Genomic DNA, 23265 nt, shown 5'->3' on the forward strand with positions numbered 1-23265 from the left:
TAAAAAATGAGCTTAGCTTTGGGCGGGAAGAAAAAGCAGCTATACTCACCCCCTCCCCTTTTTTGCCTGTCAGCTCTTCTCTGCAGTGTCACTTGGCAGGCACGGAGCAGCATCTCCCCCCCCCCCCCCCCCTGTTTAAGAGCAAATAGCCAGTACCCATAGGGCGGTAAGTTCTCCCAATTGCATGTTTTATATATTTTCCTTACAGGCTCTCTTTACAAAAAAAAAAAAAAAAAAATCGGTTTGTCACAGCAAATGGCGGGGGATAGTCCTTGGCCATTTAATCTCTGGTGGTGTTTGATGGTTTTCACATGCCCACTGCGTTTGCAGTGGCCGGCATTCGTTATAAACAGTTATAAAAAAATGTTGTTGCGATGTTTGGTAAAGTTTGTATTACATGGCAAGGACTATTTTCTCTGGATTTCTGTAATAAAGCTGTGGCCGATCTCCACCCACAAAAGCTATGGTGTCATCGTGTTTTTCTTGACTAGGCGTTACAGTCAAGGGGGACAATTTTGGTAGGGAGGGAATAAGTCTCCACAGTCTCCACTGATGTGCCCTAGACACTTGTCTATTCTCCCAACCCCTAATTCTGTCCCTGACCCCCTGGGTCTGCTTCCTCTATAGCTGAACTACAATTCTGTTTTATTTGTAAGAAATGACCTAAAGTAATGTTATTTACACACTGATGTGGATGCATGATACAAGTGTGTGGAGCCGTCAAACTAATCTCATCCTGTAGAAAAATGTAGTTTCTTTCACTCTCCCTCTGTCTCAAAAATATCAATCCTATCTTACTTTTTTTGCCAATTAGGTAATTATCAGCACTTAGCACCCCTGACTCTGTGCTTTGTAAATTACTGCATACACTTGTGGTGCTGTATAAACACAAAACCAAACTAAGCTTTACAGCTGACAATAGATATTTCAAAATACAAATTCATTTACTTCAAAGCAATATTCAGAGGCCACAGATTTGAAGTAAGTCACAAGACTTATAGGTGAAATATGTTAAAGGAACAGTAACGCCAAAAATGAAAGTGTATTTAAGTATTTAAAATATAATGTACTGTTACCCTGCACAGGTAAAGTTGTGTATATGCTAAAGTAACAATTCTATAGCTTATATAAATAAGCTGCTGTGTAGCCATGGGGGCAGCCATTCAACCTGGAAAAAAGGAGAAAAGGCACAGGTTACATAGCAGATAACAGATAAGCTCTGTAGAATATAATGGGGCTTTATCTGTTATCTGCTATGTGCCTGTACCTTTTCTCCTTTGAATGGCTGCCCCCATGGCTACACAGCAGCTTTGTTTATATAAACTATAGTAGTCTTTCTGAGGCAAACACACCAGCTGTACCAGTGCAGGGCAACAGTACATAATATCGTAATTATTTTTTATACACTTTCATTTTTTGGTGTTACTGTTCCTTTAAGAGGCTGAGAAGCAATGTTCTTTTTCTGTAATGTTGGATACATCCAGGTTGGGTTACTGATATCTGAACTATTGCCCAGCAGAATCATCACATAGATATTAGTGGACATTTATGAATGTAAAACCTGACCTGCAGTGGGAGTTCTGTGTCAGCCAGTGAACATATACTGTACATGCACCTCAACATCCACCTTTAGAGACACACAATTAAATGTAAAGAAAAAATGAATGCACAGAGTTAGTTGTAAGCCTAAAGATACATGAGCTCATATGAATCATCACTTAGTCTACTTTGTCCTCATTTGGTTGATTAACCCTGATAGCATTGCATCATATTATCCCCCATGCCTAATGAAAGCTAAAAAGTTTGCCCAGCTTCAGCAACCCATAGAAACCAATGAGAATTGCTTTGAAACAGATGGCCAGTAAATGCTATCTGCTGTTTGGTTGTTTAGGTGCACACTTTGCACCATATATCACACAATTCACTGCAAAAAGTTTCAGTTAAAAGGTTGCATAATCTAGTATGTGGCAATAGGTTGGTCAATGTGCCGTTTATGGAACCCTAGTAACAGGTCATTGCATAAATCACCTGGTCTGATCATCACTTGTATCCAAACTGCTTAAAGATTATTTTGCACTTCACTTTTCAATAAATACCTTTTTTTGTATTTCATACCATCTGACAAAAATCAAACCATTAAGGATATAAAATAACATCAGAATAAAAGACACTTCAATATAAATTTACCATGCCATCATTTAAATAACAAAACCAATAGGTAGTACATTTGACCGGACACAGTAAGTAAGAAATTATTTGACCGAGAAACAATGGTCAGTTCATAGTAACTTGGTCTACTGCGGGTAATTAGTCAACATACGATTTTTAAAGAACCAGCCGTGAAAGTCACAAAATAATATGAAACATGACACATTATATATATATAATCCTGCATGCTGCTCTAGGCAGAAATGCTGCTTTCAAATGAAAGTACTGTCAGTTTATTTTTAATAAACTAAAAATAATGCATTGTCCAATAAGAAAACAATAATCACCATATTCAGGTCTGTAATGAGTAGCAGACCAAAAAAAGCACCTTTAAGGCATCTTTAAAAGTTGGTAATTCAGTATAATTGGAGTTTTGGTAGCCAAAGCTAAGTGCTTATTTGATTTACTTCTATCCAACAACAAGCAGTGCAAACTATTTGGTGCCAGGAATTTCTGGGTTACAGTCTTCCTGTTGCTGTGACTTCCATCTTACATGGCCCGCAGCAGCTTGTAGCACAGAATTAAATGAAATGTCAAAATTTGGAAGAGCTCATAATGCTGCTTCTATGATAACTTAAAATGTTGGCTTTGTCATTTTGAATTTAATAAAACAGTCTGTCTTTGAAAATGATGCAACTAACAGTAATAAATAAATAAATGTATGTATATATTTATATCTCTCTCTCATTTCTTATCGTTATTAGGCAGCCAGCTAAACTGGTAATGTCGCCTTGGCAATACAAAATCCATGGACATGTCCTTCTGCTCTTTCTCACTGTCTATAAATTGGTACCCAAGAAGATTCATTGCACCTTTACATATGTTCTGGATTTTCTGAATTTTTTGGAAGGACAGATCTTTCCTCCAGGCCTGTGAGACATTTGCTGCATTCCGGGATGTGGTTTTAAATGCTTCTTTTTTGCTTCCAGGGCCTACTCCATGGGTAATATTATAGATCCAGCTTTTAAGTTTGGCTGTCAATTTTAGGTTGGAAAATTCATACATTTGGTTTATTTCTCTTAAAGGGTCCCTCACAACATCCTCATATCGCACTAACATATAGCGGCCTTTAAGGAAACTGGGAGCTTTATCCATGGCTGTTTCATACATCTGGACATGACTTCGGCAGACTTCTCGCAAAACATCATACCTGACGTCATCTACTTTTGTGCCATTGGTGTTAAGGACAATGCCATTGTCTCTAGTCAAAGCTTTCATGGCTTGCTCCCGCGATTTGGCGACTGCTCGTGGATCACGAACCAAATGAATGATTTTAAGATTTAAAGAAGGGTCAGTGAGGAGTGGATAGAGAACCTTTAGATCAAAGAAGCGCACTTCTTTTAAAACAATATGACTGTAGGTATTACAAGACTCTTCAATTTTACTGAAGGAGTTGCGCCCACAAACTACTTTACACACTGTTTCATTTGTGATATCCTCACGATTAAAGTGACTGCAAGCAGGATATGAGCACAGAGCTCTGCTTACAGACCACTGAAATAGTTCTGATACGTTCATCCTTTTTGGAATGTAAGCATCAAATACAGACATGTCACACAAGAAAACAGATCGAATGAGATCCCTTACTGCCATGTGCAAGGTTTTGGCATTGTTTTGAAACATAGACATCCATACATGCCATGCTGGTTCCATCAGGTAAAATACATCTGGGTGCTGGCTGAAGATTTGCCCAATGAAGGAAGATCCTGACCTCCAGGATGAAAGGATGAGCAGATGGACTTTCTCTGTTTTTGTTTCAGCATCTGGCAGCACTGTGTTCCTTGAGTAGATAACAAGCAGGAATATTGTTTGTAGAAGAAAGAATCCTGCAACTATAACATTTAGAGCCCGGAATCTGACCATGACTTCCAGCTTTCTGTTTTCTGAAAAGAAGAAGAAGAATACAAAATGTAACAGTGTTGATGAAGCAAAGTATATTTTATTAGAAGAAAAAAAATGTAGGTCTCGTTGTTACCCAAAGGATGATTTTTATTAATAGTGTTTAAAAGAGCATAAAAGGCTACTTCTTTGTATTCTTTACAATTTTTCTGGTACTTACTCCTAAGTTATCCAGAAAGCTGAAAAAAATGAACTAACAAAACTCAACAGCAACTGAAGTTGATTTTTTATTCTCAGGTGCTTCCCACCTCTTGACTGCACCAAAATCATCATTTACAACCATGGTACTCTGTATAAAATCACATGTAATTCTGAAGTTTTTAATGAATTGTAGCATTTGTGCAGATGAAAATTTTAAATGTAAAAATAAGTGTTAACTGAAAAGTTAACGGAAAAAGCTGCAGTGCCAGTTCAAACATGTACCACACCCTCCCCGCCATAGTGAGGTGAGGAGTGAGCAAAGAGATGGAACTAGGGGTTGGCAGGTAGCTGGGCAAGTGTCTCATGCCTCCCCTCCGTTACTGTTGTGCCCTAGGCATGTGCATTTTCTCCCTATCTCAAGTTCTGGTCCTGAAAAGCAACTATGTTAAAGGGACACAACTTTAATAACCACTTTTTACAGCCAGAATTTCTTTGCCAAGGGAATTTGCTCAGCTGACTACCATAAGTTATGCCAGGTTTGAGGCAGTGCAAAATACTGCTATAATCCCAAAATATATTTAAAAACACTCAGCCTTTTATAAATTCTGTTAACATCTCTTTATCAGGCAAATATTTTTACCACAATTACTTCATAAGTCACTATGGTCAAAATAATAGCTCCAAAAAAGTTTGCCAAGCAGCCTGGCTGCACCCCTTGGCATAACTATAAAGCATCGGCAGAAGAACTGCTCTGTATGCAAACCAACACACAATGTGTTACCTAGGTCCAATAACTCATAGCAAAGAACCACCAAGTAGCATTTACAGGTCACTTGTTAAAGCCTAATATCTGTTTTATTGCTGTGGGTTAATAGACCTGGTACAAACTTTATTACTCATGACGCAGGTGGGGACAATTACAAAGTACACTAGGGCCAATTAGTGGATTTACACATCCAAGTATACACATAATATAGATAAAAATAAGATTATGCAGTGAAAATATGAATACTCTTCTATTACAACAGCAGGTTGGCACAAGCCGGACCATCATTGCTTTATTGCATTTGCAAAAGAGATGAGTTTCATGCCGTAAGAGGGCACTTAATCATAGACAATGTTGGTACAATACATCACACGGTATTTAACTTTAAAATAAACAAAATATTCAAACAATTATCTATTGAGAGGTCACTTCACAGAATCTTTAAGGCTCTTCTGCTGCTCATGAAAATGAAAAAGATATCGGTCGGGCAGGCCTGTCGGAAGAGCCCATACACAGGCCGATTAGCTGCCGAATCGGTCCATGGGACCAATATCGGGAGCTACTATCGGCCCGTGTATGGGGACCTTTAGTGTTAATTTTTAAGAACCTTTCCTTGTCCTTTAACACACTAGGAACAAGTGTGGAACCCCTTCCCCTCTGAAATGTATCTAGTATATATTTGTCACATATGTTCCCAAGACTCAGGGTATGACGTTCCCAAAGTCAGGGTATGACTGGGCCGCCGGGCCATAGGTTGCTTCTCCTTTAAGAGTGTGCCAGAGTCATACTCTTATGGTGCCTTAGCAAATTTTGAAAGTTTTAAAATGGGGAGTGCTTTCACTGTAATTTAACAATCATTTTCTTGTTCATTTGACTCCCAAATATGTACAATGGTAATAGGCAACTTTAGTGCAATTGCCAACCACTGTCAGTTTAGCAACTAATGGGGCCCCATATGCCTCACTGTTATGAGCTAAGATTGGATGGGGTCACTGACCAAAGGTTGGACAAAACTAAAAAAAAAATCTGACATACACTTCTCTGGGCAGTCACGTAATTTTTCTCTTAATATTCTGCTAAATATACAGGCATGAGCTTTATTTATAGCAAGCTTTCTTTTTCTGAATATTTGCTTATTATTATAAGTGGGACTGCATTCATGGCAGCTTTGATAAATGTAACTCAAAATGCCTCCAGAGACTTAAAGGTCTCTTTTTTGCATAATGAAAGCACAATCTATTTTTTGCATAATGATAATGATAATAATTGCATTCTAAGTACATTTCCTTTAGTCATTAATTAAAAATATTTGGTCGATATTGGGAAACCAGAAGAATCTTTACGTACGTCACTTAATGAGATTACATTCTATAATGGCACTATTGTCAGTAGACAGATATCTGTTCCATTTCCCTGTAATACTAGGGGTTAGGTAAAACCTCAAATTCTTTATGTGTTACTAAGACTCTCTAAATCAGGCATATCACTTTATAAATTAGAAAGAGCTATCTTATAAAGGAGTGCCAGGTCACATTCCAAAGACTGAAATTACATTCTAGCTAGGAAGGGAGGCACTGGCAGACGAAGTATAATAGTGAAATCAATTTTAAAATCAATTTTATTCAGTCTCCTTGTGTGTAACACAAGAAAATGTATGTGTTTACAATACGCAGCTATGAAGTGCATGAACATGAGAAGATAAATTGTTTGCACAGGACGCAATAGATGAGATTTTACAAGAGTAAGGCGACCAGGTAAAACAAAAGTAAGAGACTGCCAGGGTACTGAAAAGGAATGTCAGTCATTGGCATTAAATTCCTAAAGGTGACAATTGGTATTACGGTAACTTAGGAAGTTTATGCAAGACATTCTGCAAAGGGATGTAGCGTTGACCTACAAAGATTCAATGAGATAGGAAGCCACCATTAATTTAAGTTGGAGCATGATTTAATCTGACTTTTCTGACAAATACATTTTGGTAGAAATGATGGACAGTAAATGTCTTTGGGGCAAAAAAAAATCTATTTACTAAAGAAAAGGGCTTGTGCTACACATAATTGTGCTGGGTATAGGTAGAGGTCTGTTTATACACAGAGCTTGTCAGGGGCTTGCTGATATGTTTTAACCTTGCTCATAAGGACAGGAAGAAGAATGTAAATTTGGTTTCATGTTCAGATATATATAAGTATAACATATATGTAAACTTCCAAGTAAATGCCGGCACTCACGTAAAGATAAGTTGCTGTTGCCTGGGTGCAGGTCCAAATAAGGTTGAAGGTGCTTGAGAGAGGGTCAGCACTCACAGAAATTACATAAACAAATTATTTTTATTAAAGAGGAGACTAACGTTTTGGCTAGGACTCTAGCCTTTATCAAAGTGGTGAATACAACAAACACAGACACTGTATTCACCACTTTGATAAAGGCTAGAGTGCTAGCCGAAACGTTAGTCTCGTCTTTAATAAAAATAATTTGTTTATATAAGTCCTGTGAGTGCTGACCCTCTCTCAAGCACCTTAAGTATAACATATATATATATATATATATATATATACAGGCATGGAGTGACAGGATTTTCACATAGGAGTCGCAGAGATGCAAAATAATAATCAGAGGTTTATTGTGACCAACGTTTCAGTTCCACACAGGAACTTTCATCAGGGATACCACACCACAGTGAGAAACAAACAGTTATAAGCCCAAAAGGGCACCAATTTTGTTGCTAGGCAACCCAAACAAACAAAAAATAAGGTGATTAAAGTAAAAAGAAAACAAAAAAAATAAATACCATATAGTTTGTACCTGGCACATAATGCATAGTATGCCAATAGGTAGAAAGAAATTTTATTGGGCATTTAATTGCACTGACCCCCTAGAATGGCACATACCCGTTCCCAGAGCTCCCACTCGAGGCGCACACATACCTCGAGTATAAGCCGAGTTTTTCAGCACGAAAAATGTGCTTAAAAACTCATGCTCGGCTTATACTCGAGTGAATAATGACAATTCAACTGTGATTAGGATGCCGAAGAGACTACAGGGAAAGCCAAGGTCCATTCTGCCTCCGGGTGCGCGCGTGCATACGTGACCGCCGGCGTACACGTACGGGGGGGGGGAAGGGGGTGCAGCGTGCACGCCGAATGCCAGCGCAGCCTATCAGTGCAGCTGATATTTTCACTCCCCCACTAACCTCATAGATGGGGCTACAGGTGGCCATTCTTAATTGGCTGCTTCTCACCTCTAAATGAGCTATTACAGGTACCGTGTCACTAGCTAGTTCTAAACAAGGACCATTCTCCCTACCTCATTATATAACTCTCAGGGTTTGAGCCATCTTCATGGTATTAATTCCTGAGCCTTCCAGATGGGAGTGAGTAAAATTATTTTAGGCTCCATCCACCTTTCCCTAATCTGCAGCTGCCAACATTTAATATTTATGAAGAGTTCACATGGGGTCACGCTGAGTGTCCTTTATTAATTATTTGATTATTGAAAATTAGCGGTAGCTGCTGCATTTCCCACCCTAGGCTTATACTCGAGTCAATAAGTTTTTACAGTTTTCTTAGGTAAAATTAGGTACCTCGGCTTATATTCGGATCGGCTTATACTCGAGTATATACGGTAAGTGAAATTGGCTATACTGTACACTGTTAGCCGTTCCCAGCTGCACCCAGGTATCATCAGTGTTTATGGTGTGCAGCTTCCTAGCACTCAGTATTTTACATATTTCTGTAGCAGCACACAGCCAGTTTTTATTTGCCTGTTTTTTGATGAACTTATGATGGACTACTCATATTATAGAGAAGAGATTTTGCAACAATTATCTGACACTAAGACGTACAGGGAACTACCCAGGGACCCCACTATGAAGTTTAAGGCCGAACTAGACAACTATCTTTCTCTAGCCTTGAATGCAGGCTGGATAACCAATGACACACATAATTTCCTTGTGACAGAATATCCCCGCACACCCATCATTTATACTCTACTCAAAGTCCACAAATCTCTTTCTGCACCACCTGGCAGACCAATCATTTCCGCAGTTAGCTCCTTGTTCCAGCCAGTATCCCCTTTTATTGACTAATTTTTACAACCATTGGTTAAAACTATGGAGTCCTATACCCAGGACTCCACGCACGTTAAAAGAAAACTCAAAGACCTGGGTGACACACCGGATAATTGTATCTTGGTGACAATGGACGTGACAGTGATCCTACATGACCAGGGCATAAGATCAACAAGTAGGGCACTATCCAGGTACAATACCACAAAAACACCTACTGAATTCTTGACACATCTCCTAGAACTGACACTTACTAGGAACTTTTTTCGTTTTGAAAACAAATTTTACTTGCAGTTGGCCGGTACTGCCCTGGCACCGTCCTATGCGAATTTGTACATACGAATTCGAGAATGCCCACCTACTACCGCTACTTCATACATCTATTTTAATATATTTTCGCTATATCGATGACCTATTTTTGATCTGGACTAAGGGAGAGGAAGCCCTCCTCTCTTTCCACCAATACTTGAACAACCTTGATTGTCCCATTAAACTGACATTGAACCATCACAAGGAGAATATTGACTTTTTAGACCTCAACATCTTCAGAGAAGGCTGCAAATTGGGCACCAGACTATTCCGCAAGTCGACTGATCGTAATTCCATCTTACATGCTGCCAGCAATCATCAACCAGCCACAATCAAAGATTTCTGGAACGGGGTTACAAGGAACACATACTACAGGCACAGCTCCAGAGAGCCCTCAGCTATACTCAAGCAACTCTACTTGACAAGGAACGCACGCAGAAAAAACAAGAGCCACCTCTTATTTTTACAACCACCTTTTCTTCCACTTCCATGGCTCTGGCAGAAAGCATCAACAGAAACTGGCCCATGATCAATCAAGATGAGTCACTGGCCCTTTTCCAGGCCCATAAACCATTCATGGGTTACAGGAAAGGAAGTAGTTTGAGAAACTTATTGGTTAAAACTGACTTTAAAGACTGTAAGGATAAACAACAAGATTGGTTATCTAATATCAAAAAACTCGGGTGCTACAAGTGCCCGGATTGCGTGACATGTAGCTGCCTGTTGACTGGTCCTGACTTCCCACATCCCCACACTGGTAAAAGGTTCAAGATCAACCACAGGCTGGGTTGCTTGTCTTCATATGTTGTTTACATAATCACTTGACCCTGTGGACTTGCTGGGAAAATGGTCACTACCCTACGTGAACGGATCAGAAACGCTCTGCCATCAGCAAAGCACTCAAGGAGGGGGAATCTAAACAACCTGTCGCTAGACATTTTTAAAATATGCATCACCCCTTACCGACTTTTAAATGTATGGCCATTGACTACCAACCACCTCTCTCTAGAGGAGGTAACAGGGACCTGGCTCTACTACAGAGGGAGTCCCGATGGATATATAGACTGGACTGTGTAGCCCTACAGGGGCTGAACAAGACTTTACCTCTTGGATGCTTTGTTTGAACACATAATGACATTATACCGGGTTACTACGTTTTCTGCAGGCTGTAATGTCTCTATTCTAACATTATGACTTGATTATTGTGTAACATGGTTTTCAATATATGAATGAAATAATCTTTTGTGGTTACCGCGATATACTCTGCTAAACATAATGACAAGTATAAAGAACGACACATTGGCTCAATTGAAAATTTACTTTATTTTACTCAGTCTTGCAGAAACACGATTGTAACAATTTTCCATGTGTATAAAGTTGTGGAACCCCGCGTGGGGCATATACCTGTCCATTCTGCACTACTTGTGGCAATATGGGGGACAGATGGCGGTTCCCCCAACCCTGGATAAGGCTGTGCCTGATATAAAACGTAGGTCGCATCAGTGTCCTTAGGAACCAGCATGTGAGAGAGTGTAGCTGGCAATACTACCCCGACGCGGGGTCCCCTAGCCTCGGTGTATTTGATGGTGCACTAACCTATAATGACAGCAACAGGGGGCCGGCTCTGTGCCCTCTCGGGCATGGATAACTTCCCTGTCTGCTACACGAGCATAGTACACGGCGGGGATGTCTAAACTGACAGTTCCGGTATTGCCTGAGCACTTGGACCCACGCTCCCGCTCACCTCTGCTTGGTTGCCTAGCAACGGCGGGACAGAAGCGCGACTTGGAGACACGGGCAGTTGGGTGCCCCTCTAAGTAAAGCGAACTGGCTTATTTCATTGGGAATGGCTAACAGTGTACAGTATAGCCAATTTCACTTATTTGTGCGCCTCGAGTAGGAGCTCTGGGAACGGGTATGTGCCACTCTAGGGGGTCAGTGCAATTAAATGCCCAATAACATTTCTTACTACCTATTGGCATACTATGCATTATGTGCCAGGTACAAACTATATGGTATTTATTTTTTTTGTTTTCTTTTTACTTTAATCACCTTATTTTTTTGTTTGTTTGTGTTGCCTAGCAACAAGATTGGCGCCCTTTTGGGCTTATAACTGTTTGTTTCTCACTGTGGTGTGGTATCCCTGATGAAAGTTCCTGTGTGGAAACTGAAACGTTGGTCACAATAAACCTCTGATTATTATTTTGCATCTCTGCGACTCCTATGTGAAAATCCTGTGCGTGCAGTCACTCCATGCCTGTATAACTATCTCCTGCACAGGCACCCAGGTATCATCAGTGTTTATGGTGTGCAGCTTCCTAGCACTCAGTATTTTATATATATATATATATATATATATATATATATATATATATATACATATATATATACACATCCCAGTGGGTCCTTGCCCCCCAGGCTAGTACTTCTGCCTGCCTGGCCACTTTGTGTCATCAGTCCCATAAAACCGCAGAAGTTGGCAGAAGTGTGTGGGAGGGGGTTGTGCTGAAGGCCACTAGAGGGGGTTAGTGACATTTGGGGGCTGATTTACTTACCCACGAACGGGTCGAATGGAGTCCGATTGCGTTTTTTTCGTAATGATCAGTACTTTGCGATTTTTTCGTATGTTTTGCGATTTTTTCGGATTCTTTACGAATTTTTCGGATCCAATACGATTTTTGCGTAAAAACGCGAGTTTTCCTATCCATTACGAAAGTTGCGTAAAAAGTTGCGCATTTTGCGTAGCGTTAAAACTTACGCGAAAAATGCGCAACTTTTCGCGTAAGTTTTAACGCTACGAAAAATGCGCAACTTTTTACGCAACTTTCGTAATGGATACAAAAAACTCGCGTTTTTACGCAAAAATCGTATTGGTAACGAAAAATTCGTACAGAATCCGAAAAAATCGCAAAACATACTAAAAAGTCGCAAAATGTTCGTTTTCAAGTCGGAACTTTTCCAATTCGGGTCGGATTCGTGGGTTAGTAAATCAGCCCCTTGGTGTCAGGGAGGGTCCTGGGGAGGTCCTAGAGGTCCAGTTCTCTAGTAAGCCAGCATGACTTCCAATAATTCCTTTACTTTTTACTCCTTTACTAATTTTGTTTTCTCTAAAGCTCCACCACAGTTATCTCCAACCAGTGGCTCGTGAGCAACATGTTGCTCCCAAACCCTTTTGATGTTGCTCTCAGTAACCTCAAAGTAGGTGCTTAATTTTGAATTTCTGGTTAGGAGGCAAGCTTTGATTGCATAAAAACACAGTTTAATTGCAAAACAGAGCCTTCTGTAGGCTGCCAGCATATAATTAAAACTATCTGATACATGCTAAAACAACCAGACTTTAGACAAGTAGAATGAAATGGTACATTTTAGCACAAATATATTCTAAAAACAATCCAATTAATGGATAGGATTCAGCACTCACATAATTCCGTGCTGTCACAGACTTTAAAAATGGATACATTGTTGAAGGTCTGGTACAAAGCTTTGGTGGGCCAGGTAAAAGACTGAATAGGCAAACACAGGGGTAAAATAATTAAAAAATCTACATCTACAACACATTCATTTTGAGGTGAACATTTATAACAATTTATGCTTTGTATAAATATGCTTTGCATGACACGTGTACTCTCAAGCAACCATACATATGACCATAACACAAACAGGTCACATTCTGTTTTCTGAGCAATCATACCTACTATGAGAAAATAAAGGTAAATGTAATTTATTTTCAAGGGTGCTGTTTATTGTTATAACACTTTTACATTCCTGTATAGGTGGTTGCAACTGAGAGAACCCTTGTTATTTCAAACTGCAAAAGTCATCCCTGCATGCAGAGATGTCTAAAAAAAATTTCATCATGAAAGCACATTTGGCTAGATAACTGTCTACAGATTTTTGTAAGCTCTCTGGTTCATTTGTGCCACTGTTTATCAACATCATCAAACCTAGCAGAAGTGATCAGTGCATGCAAGAAGTTCTCATTAGCAATAAAAGCTATGTTTTACAAAGTTGGAAGTGTAGGGGGGTGTGTCAAAAGGGGGAGAAACACTGACACACACAGGCAGCATAGTGCATAGGGCAGACAGAGCATGGCACACATGGGCAGCTAAGGGCAGGCAGAGTATGGCACATAGACAGCATAGGGCAGGCAGAGTATAGCACACACAGGAAGCATAGGGCAGGCAGGGTAAGGCAGGAAGAGTATGGTACACACAGGCAGGGTAGGGCAGGCAGAGTATGGCACATAGGCAGCATAGGGAAGGCAGAGTATGGCACACACAGGCAGCATAGGGCAGGCAGAGTATGGCACACATGGGCAGCATAGGGTAGGCAGAGTATGGCACACACAGGCAGCACAAGATAGGCAGAGTATGGCACACACATGCCATACTCTGCCTGCCCTATGCTGCCTGTGGGAGGTGAACCTGGCAGGGGTTTGTTAGCAGTTGGAAATAGCCATTAAATGGTCCCTTAGGTGTGTAATAATATGCTGGGAGTTGCTGTGCTATCCACAGGGGAGGAGGAGGCATATGGATTTAAGGGTGTGTCTTAATATGATGTAATATATAATTCTTTCACATATGAATGATAGTTGATATCCCTGCAGTGAGGACCAAGCATTTGGGTTTTTGCTGCGCTACCACCATTGTGATAACATGGGTGTGGCTTGAAGTGGGTGTGGTTTTAAAAGGGGGAGTGGTCAAAACTGGCTTCCATTAGTGGCCCTCCAATATGTATGCTAGAGAAATTCAGTCCCTCAGCACCACAAAAGTTGCACAGCACTGTTCTAGATCATACATAACCAGTGCTTTGTAAAGCAGAAGAATTACCCTGTCCTTCTATATTTCTTTAAATGCAGCACAGCCTCTTACTGGCCTTGCTGCTAGTGTTGCTTGCCACAGCTTGATTTATAATCAAGTGTTTCTAGGTCCTTCTCCAGCAGGGATTCACCTGTCCTGGCCCCATTAAAAGTATAAGTAGCCTATATATTTTTAAATTCCTAACCTTATATTTTCAACACAGCTAGATTACATGCTTTCAGGGGCAGGGCCCTTGTGTTTCTGTTCATACTGTTTTAACTGGGCAGCAAACTGGAAAATGAGGTTCAATGTTGATAAGTGCAAAGTTATGCACTTTGGTAGAAATAATATAAACGCAAACTATCTACTGAATGGTAGTGTGTTGGGGGTTTCCTTAATGGAGAAGGATCTAGGGGTTTTTGTTGATAACAAGTTGTCTAATGCCAGGCAGTGTCATTCTGTGGCTACTAAAGCAAATAAAGTGCTGTCTTGTATAAAAAAGGGCATTGACTCAAGGGATGAGAACATAATTTTGCCCCTTTATAGGTCCCTGGTAAGGCCTCACCTTGAGTATGCAGTGCAGTTTTGGGCTCCAGGCCTTAAGAAGGATATTAATGAGCTGGAGAAAGTGCAGAGACGTGCAACTAAACTGGTTAAGGGGATGGAAGATTTAAACTATGAGGTGAGACTGTCGAGGTTGGGGTTGTTTTCTCTGGAAAAGAGGCGCTTGCGAGGGGACATGATTACTCTGTACAAGTACATTAGAGGGGATTATAGGCAGTTGGGGGATGTTCTTTTTTCCCATAAAAACAATCAGCGCACCAGAGGTCACCCCTTTAGATTAGAGGAAAGGAGCTTCCATTTGAAGCAGCGTAGGTGGTTTTTCACGGTGAGGGCAGTGAGGTTATGGAATGCCCTTCCTAGTGATGTGGTAATGGCAGATTCTGTTAATGCCTTTAAGAGGGGCCTGGATGAGTTCTTGATCAATCAGAATATCCAAGGCTATTGTGATACTAATATCTACAGTTAGTACTAGTGGTTGTGTATATATAGTGTATGTATGTGAGTGTATAGATTGGTAGGTGTGGGTTAAGTGTGCTGGGTTTACTTGGATGGGTTGAACTTGATGGACACTGGTCTTTTTTCAACCCTATGTAACTATGTAACTATACTCATCTGTCATATGTTTTCTTCCCAGTACATTGTACAACACTGTGGAATATGCTTGTACTTATGTAAACTATGTTAAAAATAACATTTAATATCACCTGACAGCCATCTAGAATGTCAGTTTATCAAGATCACCTTTCACATATGACACATCCGGGATGGAATAATATGTTCTCTATATTTTTGTGTTATATACAAACAGAGGTACATTGCTTTGAAAGCACTCTTCAAGGTCCTTGAACATCAAATACAAGTGTACACAATAAGGAAACCTGCAGCAAGCCACTTAGAACTCTAGTCCAATTAAACAATGAATCATTGACAACCATCCTCTGTACACAATTCGTCAGCCAGTTCTCTAACTATGCACAGAGCACCACCAAGACAGACAGACCTTAGTTTAGAATGCAAATATTTTCATAGAAAAATACCTAAGTAGACCTCATCTACTCCAACACCACTGTCCATTATCCTGCTTACTAGTTTTAGGTTCATCCTTCTGTATTAATGTATATAAAAGGAAAAACAAATAAGAAAATTATTACTATTTAATTTACTTAAATATTTTCTGTCACTGGTCTTTGCAAGTGAAGTGATTTACTGTTCTTTATTTTTTGCCTACTTGATTGCTGCTTTGCAACCCTTGTATTATTTATAGGTCCTAAATTGTGTGTCTATTGCCTTTGACTTGGCTTGATTTTAAATGCTATTGTCTTTTAATTAAGTTGCTTACATTTGAGTAAGTCACATAGGTTGTTCCTTAATGCTTTATGTCTTTTAAGGACAAGGAAAGTCAAAATCTATTAAGCAAACTATTAATTAGTACTACTATTGCTATGTAAAAACACTATATTCCTGGCTTGCCTAATGAAAGATTTACAGAGATACACCTGCTACATTCTACATACTTGTTTCAGTGAACGGCGCCACCATCTTTAACAAGGGATGCCCATACCCTTTCCCTCACTGTCTCTACTGCGCATGCATCCCCCGCTCCCCCCCTGCGTCCTTCTGTGTCTCCCCCCCAGCTCACACACCACACACACTCAACTCCCCCCGCTCGCCTCTCCCCCCCAGCACCTGTCTGCCGGCTGTGTCCTCCTGTCACTGTGGCCAACCACCCCGCTCCGCATTTGCCTCTACTCCCCCCAGCACCTGTCTGCCATCTGTGTCCTCCTGTCACTGTGGTCAACCCCGCGCCCCCCCGCTCTGCTCCCCATTTCCCATTTGCCTCTCCTCCCCCCAGCACCTGTCTGCTGTCTGTGTCCTCCTGTCACTGTGGCCAACCCCACGCCCCCCACCCCCTCCGCTCCCGCTTGCCTCTCCTCCCCCTAGCACCTGTCTGCCGGCTGTGTCCAAACCCCCCCCTCCTCCGCTCCCGCTAGCCTCTCCTCCCCCCCCTGCCTGCCGGCTGTGTTCTCTTGTAATGGCCCCAGCTGCCGCTGCATTCGCCTCTTATAAGGGCAGTGGTTGCCATAGCAACCGGACGCTATGGGGAGCGGTCCTGCTTGTGCGCATGTGCCGCCTACAGTCCTGGTCCTACTGTCTCTGCAGGAGCATTGCATTGTGGGAATCTTCTCTTCCCAACTCAGCGTTTTTTCTTCCTGTTTGGCTTCTGATCATCTGAACTATTGAAATATGGGGAGACTTAAGGGCACTATTGAGACAACTGAAGGTATGCCTGCATTTTGAGATTAACTCTTTACTAGCCTTTCCTTCTCCTTTAAGGAGATGTATTGAGAACAGCCATAAAACATTAAAGGGGTAGTTCATCTGCAAATTAATGTTTTGTATGATATAGAGAGTGATATCCTGAGACAATCTGCAATTGGTCTCCATTTTTTCAGTTATTTAGCTATTTGTTCAGCGGTTTGGTATTCCAGCAGCTATCCAGTTGTGAGGGTTTTATTTACCCTAGGAAACAGGCAATGGTTTGTAAAAGAAACTGGAACTGGAATTTTGGGTGTTAGGGTCACTGGCCCCCTCATCTGAAAGCTGGAAAAAGGTAAAAGAGGAAGAAAACAAGTAATAGACTATAAATTATAAAGGCCAACTGCAACTGGGAATAGGACATTCTAAAACATACTAAACGTTATTTAAAGGTGAGCCACCACTTTAAATAAAACAATATTGTAGTTTCTATTTCCTAGGGTGATTTAGTACTTATTACTAGCATATTTGTATTTAAATATGTACACAATGTGGGCTGATAGAGATCTGTTTCCAAAAGTGCATCTGCTTAAAGGGAAATTCCACAGGAGCCCCAGCAGCAGTATGTCAAGGAGATTTGTGTTACTGGGTAGGGGGGCAGGGGTCAACCCTTAGGGCTCTGGCACACGGGGAGATTAGTCGCCCGCGACAAATCTCCCTTGTCGCAAGTCTTTTTCGGCAATTTCGGGAAATCGCGCCGCTGCGTGTGCCATCCCGCCGGCGACTTACATGTTTGCCGGTGGGATGGCGGGTCATGACAACTCGGGAAGATTAGTCGCCCGCGAACATGTGCCAGAGCCCTTACACATTTTTAACAGCTCAAATTAAGACAGATTTGCCCAATTAATAACATATATAAAACATCCTATCATGTAGGGTAATTCACTGCAAAAACACACTTTAATAGTGCCATACACATTACACTTATGATCTTTTCCTTCGATCATTAGCAAATGTTCTGACTGAATCAGATACGCAGGTAGCCTATGTGGTGACTCAGCGCTAAACGCTTCCCTTTGCTCAGTCGCCTTCAAAGGTGCTCAATCAAATTTTTCCATCCTGCCTGATCAACGAGATGACTGATATCCCCTGTCTCAAGCCACTCACCCAACAAAACTATCAGTGCATATATGGCCACCTTAAAGAACCTTTATTTGCACTACAAATAAATGTTGCTCTCCAGTGTTCATTCACTCTTATCGCCCAGAACTTGTTTTATTATCTCAGGACCTGGTTATGGCTGACACATGCACAAATTCATTTCATGCATCCATTATTTAAGAGCACAAGTGTAATGCAATTTTTTGCATCAACTGGTGCAGGGAGCACAACTACTATAGGTAATAATGGGCTCCATTAACTGATGTATTCCCTTGCAGTGGAACACATGAAAAAAAACACCATAGGGGAACATATGAGAAAATGCCCATGTGTAGGAGCCCAAAATTGTGGAAGGGCTGGTACAGAACAGTCTCACAAATACATCTTCTGGATAGTGTGTGCTTATGTACATAGGCGAAGATTTCCACATTCTACATAGAACCCCCCAATAAACTGTGTATCTAATAAAAACACACAGCATTCCTAAATGCCACACTGAGGGTCCAATGTAAATATGGGAGAAATACACAAAGGTGCAAGCTGGAGCACAGCTGTAGAGATATAAGGCACATATCCATGTACAGTGTTCTATGCGGGGTAATCAGTCCGGCCTTTGCCCCACAGTTGCCGCTTGCCCATGCACTGAATGCCATCCGGTGTTCTCAGACGCTGTCTAGCGTAGTTAAGGTTGCAGGATTTTTTTAAAAGTCTTAAAAAACTAGACAGTATGCAGTATGCAAGCAAAAACACTGATGTGTGTCAGCAAGCTAAAAATATGCCAGGTAAAACTCCTGATTTTTTTTGTGGATTTTCTGATCATACATACATTCAGGGGACCCAATTAGTGATGTATGTCAGGAAAAACTCAACTCAATCCTAACCTGGAAAACCTTAACCCACACAGATTTAACTTGAAAATGGTGCTATTGTAAGACCCCCACCCAAATTGTACCCAAGTCTTTCTGCTCTGTATGCTACTTCTACATGCACCTTAGGTTCCAAGACAAAACTTATGGAGCAGAGGAGGTCCTGACCTGCACCAAACCTTCAATGCTTGCCCAAATTTAAATCCTAATCCTAAACTCAGGGCACATGGGGGGGATTTGGGGGCACACGGGGTGTATTGTCAGCCGGTGGATAAGCACAGGTTGACAATCCGCCCCTATGCTTAAAATATTATCTTGTTGTGCCTGCACCCAGAAGCACCGAATCAGCCCTGGTGCAGTTATAGGAGCTAATATCCACCAACTAAGGTGTAGTACTGCATTTTGGATATACTGTAGTGTGCCAACATGTACATTCTTTCTATCACATGACATCTGCTGAGGTGTAATTCTGGACAATAGAGATCCTGCCATAAAACTACACAACAACCCTTACAGCTTTAGTACAGTTTATATCAAAGAGATGCAAATGACTGTACACACTGGAATGGGTGCAGGGCCAGAGTTCCTAAGGAAAGGAGACCCTACTGAATCAACAGGAATGCCTGCAGCTTTGGACTCAATGGGATTTGCTCTGCAATGCAACCTATCTTGATCTACCTCTCTTAGGGCTCTGGCACACGGGGAGATTAGTCGCCTGCGACAAATCTCCCTTGTCACGGGCGACTCCCTGAACTACCATCCCACTGGCGAACATGTAAGTCGCCGGTGGGATGGTACACGCTGCGCAGGCGATTTCGGCAAATCGCCAAAGTTGAAGGCTTTTTCGGCGATTTCCCAAAATCGCGCCGCCGTGTGTGCCATCCCACCGGCGACTTACATTTTCGCCGGTGGGATGGCAGGTGATGGCAACTCAGGGAGTTTTGTCGCGGGCGACTAATCTCCCCGTGTGCCAGAGCCCTTAGCTGACTGAAATGAATCATCCTAAAAACAACTCACATTGACCTGATTGGCTTGGACTGTCATTTGGGTGTGTCTTGGGAAAAGGGTAGTATGGGTTATGCTTGGTTCAATGGTCTTCATCATGTATATAAACAGCATTTGTAAATACTTTGTTAGTTAGGCACTTTCCTCTCCCCTCCATTGCACCTTTCCTCTCCCTTTCTTCCTCCCTCCATTTTAGTTATTTTCGCTCCTTATTTTATGCCTTTTATTTCTTTTGTAAATAAATATATCACTTGTTTAATAAACCAGGCTGTCTCAGTTCAATAGTTAAATACCCCAGAATAGAGCAGGTCTAACATAAGGCAATTTCTTGAGCCTGCCCCTGGGTTGATTCTATGCGGGCACAGCTAGTGTAGGGGTGGATTGTCAGCCTGTGTTTATCTACAGGCTGATAATCCATCCCCTGTGCCCTTGCCCTTAAGGGGTATTGTAAAAACCAGGGGGGCAATGCGATGATAAGGCACATAATGCTGTGCTTATTTCTTTAATGTAATAGATGGGGTTAATATCTATGTCAGCACATTTAGAGCACATCTAGTAACGGAATTGGGGCATAGGCTCAAAGCAGGAGAAAAAACAGGCTGTCAGATGTGATGTTAAATCCTCTCCACCAACACTTTAAAAAAGATCCTAATTAAGTGTGAGCTAAAGTTAGCATGTTACCAGTTTTACAACTGTTTTGGTATTAGCCAAAGGTGGCACGCTACATAATCTAATACCGGAAAGTCTAACCAAAAGTCGTTAAGCTACAAGAAGCAGCATCTGACTAACAGGCAGGTTGTAGCTCAGGAAACTATGTATTTTCTAAATCTAAAAAATGCACAGACATCTATCAACCTTAACACAAATTCTTTTTGGTGCTGATACATAAATCAACTGCTCTAGCAATGCACCATAAACAGATATTTAATAACTTTCCCTGTGTCAATGGGGAAGGGGGGGTTCCAAAAGAAAACTTCCCTGCTCCCAGTCCCTGCACTCACCTCAGCCTCCTCCTCCTCTCAGCGGTTCCTCACTGCTCCTGAGCTTGGGACAATGGGCAGCATTCAAATGTGGCAATGGCTCTGAGGGAGAGGGCTGGGACTGCAGGCAGTGAACGCCCCACAGAAGGGGTCCCATTGACAGAAGGGAGGGGGCATTTATACTTACACTCCCCCTACAGAGAAATCATTCACCTGGGGCAGTGAAGTCGTGCAGGTCGCAGCGTCACAGATGAGAGGATAAGGTGAAACTGAGACCTGGAATAACTGGCTACAAACCTGCAGTGGAACGAACTTAAACGTGAACGTGGAAGTATTTGCTATTCAACTCTTCTCTGCCCGCAGCTGCTGGGATCAGAGGTTTATAGAGTAATGATTTACCAAAGGAACACACATATTTTCAGGTAAATGATACGAACTACTTACAGTCAGGTAGTGGAACAGATCTAACTTGTCAGAAGCAGGAACTGCTTTTTATTTCTTAATAAAAGCCCTCATGCCCATCATTGTAAGTGCCCTGCTCCTGTGCCAGCCATGCCCTGCTGCTCTGCCCAGTGCCAGGTGAGGTATAGAAGCCATTACATGTGGTTTTACAATCTTTCCCCCAACACAGGACGGCTCTCTAGTTTTGGTACTAGCGAAGAGCAGCACTACATAATCCAAAACATGAGTGTCCAGCCAAGTATCGCCCCCCTCTTGTTATACTGACATAAAACCTTCCCTGCTCTCAGCACCCACCTCCCCCTCCCGGCGGCTCGGAGTCCCGCTGCCCCTGTGCCCGGGATAATGGGCTGCATTCACATGTTGGCTAGGAGGAGTTAAATGGCAAATACTTCCAAGATTAGTTAGGCAGAAATGGTTTACTCCGTTCCTCGTCATTTTTGTATCAATTTTGAACTGTAGCCAATTAGTACTATTCATTTGTCAGTATTTCGCTTCCTTATATGTCGCACTGCCTCAGATGCCTCAGGTAAATGATATTGCCGTTTAAGTGGAATAGCTGGTATCATAGCCACACCGCTGCTTCCTATGGAACAGAAAGAGTCACCATCCCTGTGCATATAAGTATCTACAAGGGACAATTGGGCTCAGAAAAATCCTCCCTGCCTCCTGCGACTTGCACTCACCTCAGCCTCCTGTCAGTGTCTCCTTGCTGCTCCTGAGCCTGGCACAATGGCTGCATTCACATGGGGTCGGGGCTCTCAGGGCAGGGACATCATGCAGTGAACACCCCAAAGAAGGGGTCCCATTGAAAGCAGGGGAAAGTGTAGGTTCTTGTACATTCCCTTAGGTACCTCGCTAGAACAGTTATGGCTCAGCAGCACCTTCTCTCACACCAGCAAGAGACCGTAATGAAGTAAATTTGTGAACATACCTCCTCCCTTTGCTTTCAATGGGACCCTTTCTGTCTCACTGAGAGCAGGGGGGAGGGGGGCACTCTAACACTCCCACTACCTGAGGCAGAAAAGCAGGCTAAACGCTCACAACTGAAGAATAAGTGCCTAGAAATCTGTATGTACAAGAATCTGTATGTACAATAACACAGTGAATTGGATCTGATCTTGTTAGAAAGTGGACCTTTTAAGTGTAATAGGTACATTCATGCCCATCACTGTTGTGGTGCTCTGCTTATGGCTCTGGTTATGGCAGGCAGGGCAGCCATCAGAAAATGTGGGCCCTTATTTATATGGGTATCAAGTTGTGTAAACTATGTAAATTTAGCAGCCAAAATAGCTAGTCAGTATTAGTTTATAAAAATAGTAAAAAAAAACAATGTGTTAATCAAGTCAGTCTTTAAATTGGATGGGGGGCAGTGGAGTTTATAAGTAAGTTGCATAAGGTTCTTTGAAAGTAACGTAAATTTTTGCATAAGTTATAAAAATTGTGTAAACATAGGGGCCCAATGATATTGCTGTGGGGCCCAAAAATCAGTTATACCCCTGCTCATATAATCCGGTAAATAGATCCCTATGTAAATAGCTGACGTTACTCTATAATAAGCAGTCCATATAAATAGTTAATAAAATAGTTAATTATTGTTCTAATTCATCAGTTCATTGGGGGCAGTAACACAAAAAAATAAAAGTATTTGAAAGTAATGAAAATATATGTACTTTTGCCCTGCACCGGCAAACTGGTGTATTTTCTTTAGTAAAAATACTATAGTTTATATAAATAAAGATGGCCAATACACGTAGCAATTTCGGTCTTTTGTGCGACCATTGGTCTC

The 23265-nt window shown here is 41.5% G+C and overlaps 1 protein-coding gene across 2 annotated transcripts; it reads right to left on the minus strand.

Moving 5' to 3' along the window:
- Positions 1-1384: 1384 nt before the first annotated feature.
- On the minus strand, positions 1385-22415 carry chst6 (carbohydrate (N-acetylglucosamine 6-O) sulfotransferase 6). Of its 2 annotated transcripts, none has more exons than XM_004913608.4 (2): positions 22163-22415; positions 1385-4091 (listed from the first exon to the last, which is right to left on the minus strand). In XM_004913608.4, the coding sequence occupies exon 2, from the start codon at positions 4069-4071 to the stop codon at positions 2893-2895; it is 1179 nt and encodes a 392-aa protein (XP_004913665.1). In that variant the 5' UTR covers positions 4072-4091; positions 22163-22415; the 3' UTR covers positions 1385-2892. The 2 variants fall into 2 exon arrangements, with proteins under 2 accessions (XP_004913665.1, XP_031756654.1); XM_031900794.1 differs by lacking the exon at positions 22163-22415 and adding an exon at positions 21039-21763.
- Positions 22416-23265: the final 850 nt, after the last annotated feature.

The sequence above is a fragment of the Xenopus tropicalis genome, chromosome 4 (genome assembly GCF_000004195.4).
Source record: "Xenopus tropicalis strain Nigerian chromosome 4, UCB_Xtro_10.0, whole genome shotgun sequence".
Lineage (NCBI taxonomy): Eukaryota > Metazoa > Chordata > Amphibia > Anura > Pipidae > Xenopus > Xenopus tropicalis.